This window comes from Neofelis nebulosa, chromosome 9 (assembly GCF_028018385.1).
Source record: "Neofelis nebulosa isolate mNeoNeb1 chromosome 9, mNeoNeb1.pri, whole genome shotgun sequence".
Lineage (NCBI taxonomy): Eukaryota > Metazoa > Chordata > Mammalia > Carnivora > Felidae > Neofelis > Neofelis nebulosa.
The window spans coordinates 81,804,125-81,813,708 of NC_080790.1; the positions used below are offsets into that span (position 1 = coordinate 81,804,125).

At 46.2% G+C, this 9,584-nt stretch overlaps 1 protein-coding gene across 11 annotated transcripts in view; it reads left to right on the forward strand.

Annotated features, from left to right (window-relative positions):
- NPAS2 (neuronal PAS domain protein 2) overlaps positions 1–5,421 on the forward strand; it is a 159,437-nt gene extending 154,016 nt beyond the window's left edge. For 8 of the 11 annotated variants that reach the window (XM_058684449.1, XM_058684452.1, XM_058684453.1 and 5 more), the window contains 2 exons: positions 1,940–2,120; positions 4,003–5,421. In XM_058684449.1, the coding sequence (XP_058540432.1) occupies positions 1,940–2,120; positions 4,003–4,173 (352 nt within the window). In that variant the 3' untranslated portion in view covers positions 4,174–5,421. The remainder of the gene's footprint in view (positions 1–1,939; positions 2,121–4,002) is intronic. The other 3 variants (XM_058684455.1, XM_058684458.1, XM_058684454.1) reach the window with 2 other exon arrangements.
- The last annotated feature ends 4,163 nt before the right edge of the window (positions 5,422–9,584 follow it).

Here is a 9,584-nt window from a genome sequence, read left to right on the forward strand (position 1 = left end):
CACACAGCCTTCTGTGTCTCCTTCCGCAGACTCTTCACCACTTGCAGCCCCCACGTCCAGAAGCAGCTTTGTTCTACTATTGCATTAATTACTGGGGACAAAGGTCACTGGAGACCTAGGAATGGATACTCAAAAAGCTACTGGAAAACAGTTCCTCGCTCTTGACACGAGGCAGAACTATCTCACAGATGTCTTTTTTGCATAAACATTGGTTGAGTGTGTCTGAAGTTTACTAGGACAGGGCTAGCTAATTAGGCCTGGCCATCCTTAGAGCCATCCCCTAAGACCAGCTCCCAGAAGCCCTTCCTCCCATGTCCTCCTTCAGCCAGTTATAATAATAACAGTGGATGTTTTCTGAACATTTCTGAGAGGCAGGGCTGGTTCCTGTATCATTTCATTTTATCCTGATAAAAACCCCGTGATGGAGGGAGATGGGGAATATGCACTTCAGGAGCTGCCTTTCAATTCTCTGTTGGTCCTCTCAATTAGACAAAACAAAGACTTGTTACATCGTGTTCCAGAGATGCTTAAAATGCAGTGAACTAGGCAAAAATGGGCATTCTTTCTTCCAGAACTCTGCCATTTTCCGTCAACCCAATGATTGCCACCCTCCCCATATTCTCTACCGTCTCTTCCAGACATGACCTAATGCTCCACCTTGTTACAAATGACCTCATAGAAAGAAATCACATTTCCAGAATATATAAATACAAAATGAACTTCTCTGTGGTGTCTTTAAACACCTGTTCCTGGATTGTGCTCCTCCAGAGCTTTCCCTAAATGGCCTTCTTCTGCCTCTTGTTCATGGACCATTATCATCAACACCTTTTCCTTTTCTAATTTTTTAAATTGTGGTAGAATATATATACAACATAAAATTCACCATTTTTACTATCTTTAAGTGGACAGTTCGGTGGCATTCACCATCACCACCATCCATCTCCAGGACTTCTTCATCTTCCCAAACTAAAACTCTGAACCCCATTACACATTAGCTCCCCACTCCCTGTACCCTCCGTCCCCACTGGTCTACTTTCTGTCTCTTATGAATCTGACTCCTCTAGGAATCTCACCTAAGTGGAGTCACACAGTATTTGTCCTTTCGCAACTGGCTTACTTCCTTTAGTATTACTTCATGTGCTCTGGATGTGTGAGAATTTACTTCTTTTTTGAGGCTGAATAATATTCCCTTATATTTATATACCGCATTTTGCTTATCCATTCACCCATCGATGGTTACTAGGCTTGCTTCTACTCTTTGGCTATTGTGAATATTGTTGCTACAAACATGAGTGTACAAATATCTGCCTGAGTCCCGCCTTTCGTCTTCTCTTGGGTACATTTCTCGAAGTGACATTGCTGGATTGTGTGGTAATTCTAAGCTTTTTTGAGGAACTGCCTTCTTGTTCTCCAGAGTGGCTGCACCATTTTACATTTCTATCAGTGCACAAAGGTTGCAATTTCTCCATGTCCTCGTCATCACTTATTATTCTGGTGGGTTTTTTTTTTTCCATAATAGCCATTATGATGGCTGTGAAGTAGTCTCTCATTTCAATTTTGATTTGTATTTCCGTAATGACTAAGGATGTTAAGCATTTCTTCTTGTGCTGATTGGCTATCCTTTTGGTATCCTTTTTAAGAGCAATGTTGTTCAAGCCCTTTGCCTATATTTTTAGTCAGGCTGTTTTGTTGTTGTTGAGTTGTAGGATTTTTTTTAATAACCTGGGCATCAGTCCTTCATTAGATATATGCTTCGCAAATATTTTTCATTGGTGGCCTTCTCAATCCATGGATAACGTCCTTTGAGGCATCAAAGTTTTCAATTCTGATGAAGTCCAGTCTATCTGAGTGTCCTTTTGTCGTTGCGTGTGCTGTTGGTGTCACATGAACACCTCTTCCTCAAAAGTCTGTTTTCTCCTTCCCACGTGTGACCCAACAGGTATCCGCAGAGCCAGGCCGTGTTTCAAAATGCAGACATGCACACCACCAGCAGCAGCACCTCGCCCCCCGTCCTGCTGATGGGACAGGCGGTGCCTCAGCCCAGCTTCCCCGCCGCCGCCTCCAGGCAGTCACCCCTGCAGCCCGCACAGGCCCCGCAGCAGGCACAGCACTTCCTGCAGGTGGGCACCGCCGCACTCATGCGTGAGGGCACAGGGCCCGGCTCCAAGGCAGAGGCCCGGCAGGCTTTCCCTCCCTTGCTTTCAGGGTGGTTCTAGTCCTTAGTTCCGAAATAAGCCCCACATAGATTTGCATTTGAATCTTTGCAGTCTATGAAGTTTATAATACTTAAAGTTTATAAAATCCGTGCATCTTTAGTATGAGAACTCTCCGCCATTATGCCTCATAGGTCCGTATTTTTACTATAGTGTCCATATTTTTTTTTGCTCTACTTTTAGAGCAAAAATCAGACGCTGACTACTGTGTTTGTCAGACTTGTTAGTGTGTTTATACACAAAGTCTGATACAAATATAAAATTAAACCATGTTTAAAGATACATCAAACTTGCCTGATAAATACAATAATGTGGCATGAATTTGGGGCTTTCCAGGGAAATGTGGGGCACATTTACATGTGGTCACCACTTACTTCAAGCAAGTGCCAAATCCACTGGAGCCCGAGAGCCAGTAATTGGAGTTCAGATGGGACAGAAGTGTCTGCTTGGGCTCTGGCCTTCCCTCTGACATATGCCCAGAGCGCCTTCCTGCCCCAGCCCTGACCCTGTCCTGTGTACATCCTTCCTGGCCTCCAGCCCCCACCACAGGGCAGGGCATAGCTTTTCTGTCACTCTGCCTACCGTGCTTGGGTACCTTCAAAGCCACAGGAGAGTGTGGTGACTGAGACATTTTAAGGATAGAGGGATAAAGATGAAAGGAGTCACCCTTGAAGGTCTTGAATACAATTTAATTCCAAAGATGCTAAACCATTTGTGATATACCTTTCAAAGTTCTCTGACCTCAAGCATAGTGGGAGCCAACTCTAGACTTCAGTGTGGCATGTCTTGTCATTTTGCAGGACACAGAAGCAATTTTTGGATGGGTTCAGGTGAAGTGAGAAGACAGGGATGGTCTGGGCAGAGTTAGAGGCCTCCTGTGTCTTTCTTCAGCCTTGGCAACAAACATGTTCACAGACACCTGTAACTTCAAGATGTGGTGCTAAGAATACACAGAGCACTTGGGCCTGTTTGCTGCCCTCAGGGGCCTCAGGGTGCATTGTGGGGAGAGGGGATGTCACAGAGAGCTGTCAGATTCTGGGTTAGTGCCAGTAAGAGCACTGTGCCTGGAGGCCTTTGTGGAGGAAGGACTCGAGGCTGGGGGGGAGGGAGGGGCGGGGCGGCACCTGCTGCAGAGCCGAGGTGTGGATGGAGTGAAAAGACAGGAAGGGACAGTGTTCCAACAAGAGAGACAGCCTGAGCAAAAGTGGAGGGGCAGGTGTGCCTGTGGTGTCCTGGGTTGTTTGGATGGGGGAGATTTCATAGACGAGAATAGTGGGAGACGGGGCTGACCGTTCCAAAGTTAGGGTTTGACCAGTTGAAGCTTCTGAGCTTCAAATGAGGATGTTCCCCAGTAGATGCTGGCGAATGGCAGTATTTGGAAGTAGTTACCGAATCAGGGACCATGGTGAAAAGTATGCCGACTGCACGTGTGTTTGGATTCTGCTCTGTCAGTTATCTGCATGTGGTCTCAGGTTCCAACATCCCAAAACATATAGGCCACATGTTCAGGAAACCATTCCCCAAAGCCTAGTCCCTGGCCCACTGGCCCAAAGGAACCCCTAGTGCTCGGCTTCTGAATTCACACCCACCTGGGGGAGACTCAGGCTCCTTTCTTCCCCACCCACCCTACGCCCAAGGTCCTGCCACCACAAGATCCCACCCTCCCCCCTCCCAGCCATGGAGGTGAGGCCTGTAGTCTGACCAGACCGGCATTGCTGCCCCAGCATCTCAGCGGAGGAGTTGCCAAAGCACAGAGGCACCTCTGGAGCCCTTTGTCTCTTCTTCGCAGGTACAGGCACCGACCTCTTTGCACAGTGAGCAGCAGGACTCCCTACTTCTCTCCACCTACTCGCAACCGCCAGGGACCCTGGGCTACCCACCCCCACCCCAGCCCCCACGCCCACCCCGAAGGGTCAGCAGCCTGTCTGAGTCCTCGGGCCTCCAGCAGCCGCCCCGGTAGTGCCCTGGCACCTCAGTCGGGTCACAATCAGCTTTAACCAATGGACGGACAATGGGAGTGGCCACAGGAGTGGGGGAGAGGAGTTTTAAACCCTTGGCTTTTATGCACACTGCATACATTTCAGAACTCCTGGATGGTAACCTTCTCCAGAGCACAGCAGCTGGCATGTGACACATGATCAGAGTACTGGCCGTGTTTCCCTTGCCTGTGTGTTTCTTGGGCACACTCTACAGCCATACTCGGATGGGAACCGAGTGCCCCCGCGTAAGTGTCGTTACTCAGTTGACTTAGCAGGTGGCATGGATCCCTGCGTCCTCCTGAGAGAGCGCACTGGTCCCTCTAGCCGGCTGTGGTCTGTCCACGCTTGCTAGCTGGCCTTCACTCTCTTGACCCTCTTTTCTTTGCATTCGAGAAGCACTGGGTCAGAGATCTGTTGAAGAGAGAGAATAAAGAGATTATTTTTCATTATTTTTAAATGGTTGTTTTTGTTTTAATTTGCACAGCTGCACAGAGGAGATAACTTAGGCACTTTCAGGTTTTAAAAATAATAAGGTCTCCTGACTTCATTTGGAGACCGCAGTAACAAAACCAGCCCACCAATCAGATGGCAGAGCTGGTCATTCTTCACCAGGCTGCAGACCCACACCCTCTGGCCTAAAACCTAATGGAAGGAGGTTCTTCACCCCATGCCCGTTCTGGTGATTATTGTTTCCCCTAAATATAACACTGGACTGTTCCTGTTTACTTGGTTGATTGCAACTACAAAGGCCGACTCAAAGCAAAGCACAATCATGCAGCTGATGTTCTGGAATTCTGTCGGGAACTATGAGACTTTGGAGGAAGAGGTTCCACAAGCCAGACAGGCCTGTGGAGCCTCAGGTCCCTGAGGAGACCCCACCACGCACCGGCCCCTTGAGTCAGAATGCTGCATCTTTCTACAGATCTTTCATGATAAGACCGAGGATTGGATTCTCCTTTTCAAAATGCACTTTGCTTTTTTTGTATGTTTTGTTATGTTGAGATGTTTCTAAAGAAAAAGGTTTTATGTAATTAAAAGACGAAGTGTAGTGAACTGTACAGCTGTTGTAATAATGACCTATTTCTATATAAAATAAAATTGTATGGATTATGTGTAAATTATTTTGTATCTGAGACGCCAGTTCCTTTCCCAAATATAAAAGTATAAAAGTTTTCCTGTGTTTTTCTGTGAGTGGAAATTTTGTAATAAATTAACGAATTTGTACAATTTCCTCTGGAGGCAGTTTCTGTCCCTTGGTATACATGCATGCATACATCTTTTCTTCATTAACATTTTTTTTTTAATTTCAAGACATTTCTAAGGATAATCGAAGATATCGAAAAGGTGAAAGCAAGCAATGAATAAATCAGGTTTTTTGAGCTGCAGCATATGCACCAGCCCATCAGGCTCCTGACCTTCATAATTAAAGGTTGCACCAGAAAAAAAAAAACAACGGTATAAAGATGACAGCACCACAAACAGAAACAGCAAAAGCCCCTGGAAACATCTCAGCCTTCTAGACATAGGGAATCTGTGGATCTGACGGAGACAATCTGCATCAAAGCAGTCACAACTCATAATTAAACTCACCTGGGCTGGACTTCATGGGCTCCAACTGCCAACACTTAGATCTATCGGTGATGTGCATGGGGTTTGTGTGTCTGTGTGTGAGAGGTGTGTACACGTTTTGTTGGTGGGGGGAGATATAACAGCAGCATCTAGGAGACTTCTGCCAACTACAGATATCCCCCCACCTCCCATGAGGCCTCATCACGCTGACATAAGGGTGCCCTGGCACACCATGATTGAGAATCACAGAGATGGCGCTGCTCAGCACAGCCCCTTCTGTAAACATTGGCCCAAGAGAACTAAGTTTCTTTCCTTGTTCCATTGCTATAGTTCTGTGCTTCTACCTGCCTCCCTGTGAAGTAGGGGTAGCTCCTCTGTTCCGTGGCAAGGATCACTTTTGGTTGGCACAAGAGGCTATGCAAATAAAGTCACCAAAAAAGGAGTTTTATTGTTCACACAATTGCTGTATTCCCAAAAAAAGGTAAGTCTCAATGTTCTGCATGCTTTAGGATCATTTACTACTCTTTAAAGGAATCAGAAGTGAACCCTGTTTCTAAAATGAGAAGTCTAGGGGTTGCCTGGCTGGCTCAGTCAGTGGAGCACGTGACTCTTGATCTCAGGGTCATGAGTTCGAGCTCCGTGTTAGGCGTGGAGCCTACTTAATAATAAATAAAAGAAAAATGTAGAGGCTGCTTTTAAGGCAAACAGGCTCGAGCAATGGAATATATAGAAAGGGCGGACAGTGGCCCCATGGCTGAATACAGACAAGCCCATCAACTGACCCACCTCAAAATATCCATAGGCCCTAATTAACCAAAGGGCTACATACAACCAGGCTCAGTTACCAAAAAAGGGGTCATTCCATACCTCACCATACCTCCTCACCTTCCCTCTTTAAAAACAGCCCCCACCGTCTTGTTGCAGACAGCCTCTCTTTTGCTGTGCTGCTTGCAGCTCCCTTGTGGTGTATTCAGTAAACTTCTATCACCTTTCTGCCTTGGGTAAGTTCTTTCACCGCCCACACTGCCAGCCCTGCATAATCCAATCAGGAAAGACACCACATTTAGACACCACAAAAAAGTCTGTGTGAAACTAGATGAACTATTTGGCAATTGAACTGTTTTGTAAATCCGAAGGTTTATACATCTGATTTTTCTGTATTTGTATTTTAATTGGCCGTCAGAATCCTAAATAAAGCAAGATTTTTAATGGAAGCAGCATACTTATTGTACTAGGATTTTCAAGCTGGAAGCCATTGAAAGATGGCAGAGTACAAACCATGTTACTAATTTAATTTAGCATTGCTTAAATTTCATACATGTTGGATAAATCTCTTATTGTGCAACATTTCTTTAAACCCACATAACATCAAAAAAAGCAAAAAAAAATAAATAAACGCACATAACATCAGTGGAAGTTCAATCCTTAAGATTTTGATTCATTTAATTCCACTCTTTAAAAGGTGGTTTTGTAACCCTGTCTTGTTTCCAGAAAAAATCATGACCTTTCTCTTCGGAAAACTGTAAAGCCTTGGCTCGTAAGAAGCGGTTGCGATGTGAACTCTGGAAAACGCAAGCTTTGGAATGCTACTACTGGACAGATCTTCCTTTAGTGCCTTCCTTCTGCACCACCACACCCCTTTCATCTTAACAATCTTTCAGTGGCTTTTCTTAGGAAATCCCATTGGACCTTCCTAAGCACAATCTACCCAAAAAGACCCTTCAGCACTTTAGGGTTTGTTGGCCCCTCGAGACTGGGATCTTCTTACTTGCTGCCCCTACAGGGAAGCATTCAGATCCTGTCTCATTTTAAGGATTCCCTGGTAATCACTAAAAGTAAAAAGACATGGGAGAGAAACCCAGCTAACAAAGTTTATCTTAAAGGTTTTGGTCTCTGGGAGGCCAGCAGTGACTGGCCTGACCCCTGAGGCTTGAGAGAGAAAAAGCTGGAAGAGCCTGCAGGGCTAAACTGAAACAGAAGAGCCCCCCAGCCAGGCTAATGATTATCAGTCCTTCAGACCAAATGGTTTTTATTATGTCTGTTCAACCTTGACTTAGAGCAGCACAGTTGACATCTGAGAGGGCCATTTCGTAGATTTCCACTGGTGGGGTCTATTTGCTTGAAATTTCACGACTTTAGAGATAGGAGAAGATCCTACAATGTTTCAGAGAAAATAAAACAGATCACCAAGGAGGCCACATGACTTCTCAACAACCACTCTGAAAGAAGACAATGGAGAATACCTTCAAAGCAGTGGGGAGAAGTTATTTTCAACCTGAAATTCCATACAAGTCAAAACATTAATAAATTTGAGGGTTGAATAAAAACCTTCAGGTATGTGAGGGCTCAACAACTTTAGCTCCCATCCTCCCTGTCTTAAGAAGCCATTAAATGGTGTGCTCCTGTGAAGAAAGGGAGTTCATTTAGAATAAGGAAAGCACGGATCCATGGATCAAACTGACTGTCTTAGAATCCCCAGATTGGTGATACCCAGTTCCTAAGCCTCTGGGAAGCTCTAGAATCATCCCTCTGGGCGTCTCCTCAGAGCTCCCTATTGTCTCTCACATCATATCTAATCCACTTGTTCAGCTGGACTGCTTACTGCTTCCCCAGTTCCCCTGCCTTTTGATCCCCTTCCTCAGTATGTCTTCTCTCCTAGTCTTTGTGCCCCAAGGGACAACACAGGTAGAAAGCAACCCAGCCCCATACTCAGTCCTTACTCTGTTCTCATCTGGCTCTTTCCCACTCCCCGTTGCTCCAGTAGTGAAACTTGCTAAAATCACTGATACTCTCCTGTTTGGAGAATCTAGTGGGTACATGTTTTTGCCTTCCTTAAACTCTAGCATTTAGAACGTGCTGACCACTTTGGCTTCCTTTTGACTTAGAACATGTTCAACTAAATCTTTTCCTACTGCTCCAATGACTCGTTCCTAATTTCTTCAGCCCCCATCTCTTAAATGTAGTGAGTCTACACCGGTTTTCTCTCTCCAAATCCTCTTGGTTTTACCTACTTGTATCTATAAAATCAGTCTGCTTCTTTCCAATCCCGCTGCAACTGCCTTAGTTCAGAACTCCTTGTCTCTTATGTAAATAACTTCTTCCTACTAGTTTCCTTGCTATGATCTTGCCCACCTGCTCCCAATCTATTCTTCACAATGTAACTGAATTAATTCTAAAACAAATCTGACCATGGCACTGCCCTCCTGATAACTTCAATGATGCATTACTTGTAAAACTCTTGAGTAAGGCCCCACACTACCTCATCTCTCCGCCTAGAGTCTAGGAAGCCCAATTGCTTCAGACGGTTCACCTGCCACGCTCCACTTCTCTGCCGGTCTACCTCCTGCCCATCCTTTCAGCGCAGCACTAGCCTCCCTGCTTTCTGCACCCCGGGCCCACCCATGCATCGGGCCGGACACGACCCTCGGGTGGCTCCACAGTCCAGGACAGTAAGTAAACACTCCCATTCAGGAGTGTCCTTGCTCGACGAGGGCGCCGCCAGGGCGGCAGCTGTCTCCGATTTCAACGGTACCGCCAGCCAGGCGCGGCGCCACACTCAGGTTCATCAAACGTCGGCCGAATCAACGAGAGAATGGGAAAAACAAATTAGAGTCTTTTTTTCCCGCCCCAGGTCCCATCCAGCTGTGGGCCTGGGCTTTATTTCCTCTGAAGATTTAGGGGCAGAGGCGAGAGACCCTGCCGCACCTCCACAGTGCTGTAGAGGCAACCAGGCTACTAGAAGGCAGACGCCGAGAGCGCGCGGCAGGAACGCGCAGTCTTGGCCCTCCCCGGCTCCGCCCCCAAAGTGTGCTTGCTTTTCCCC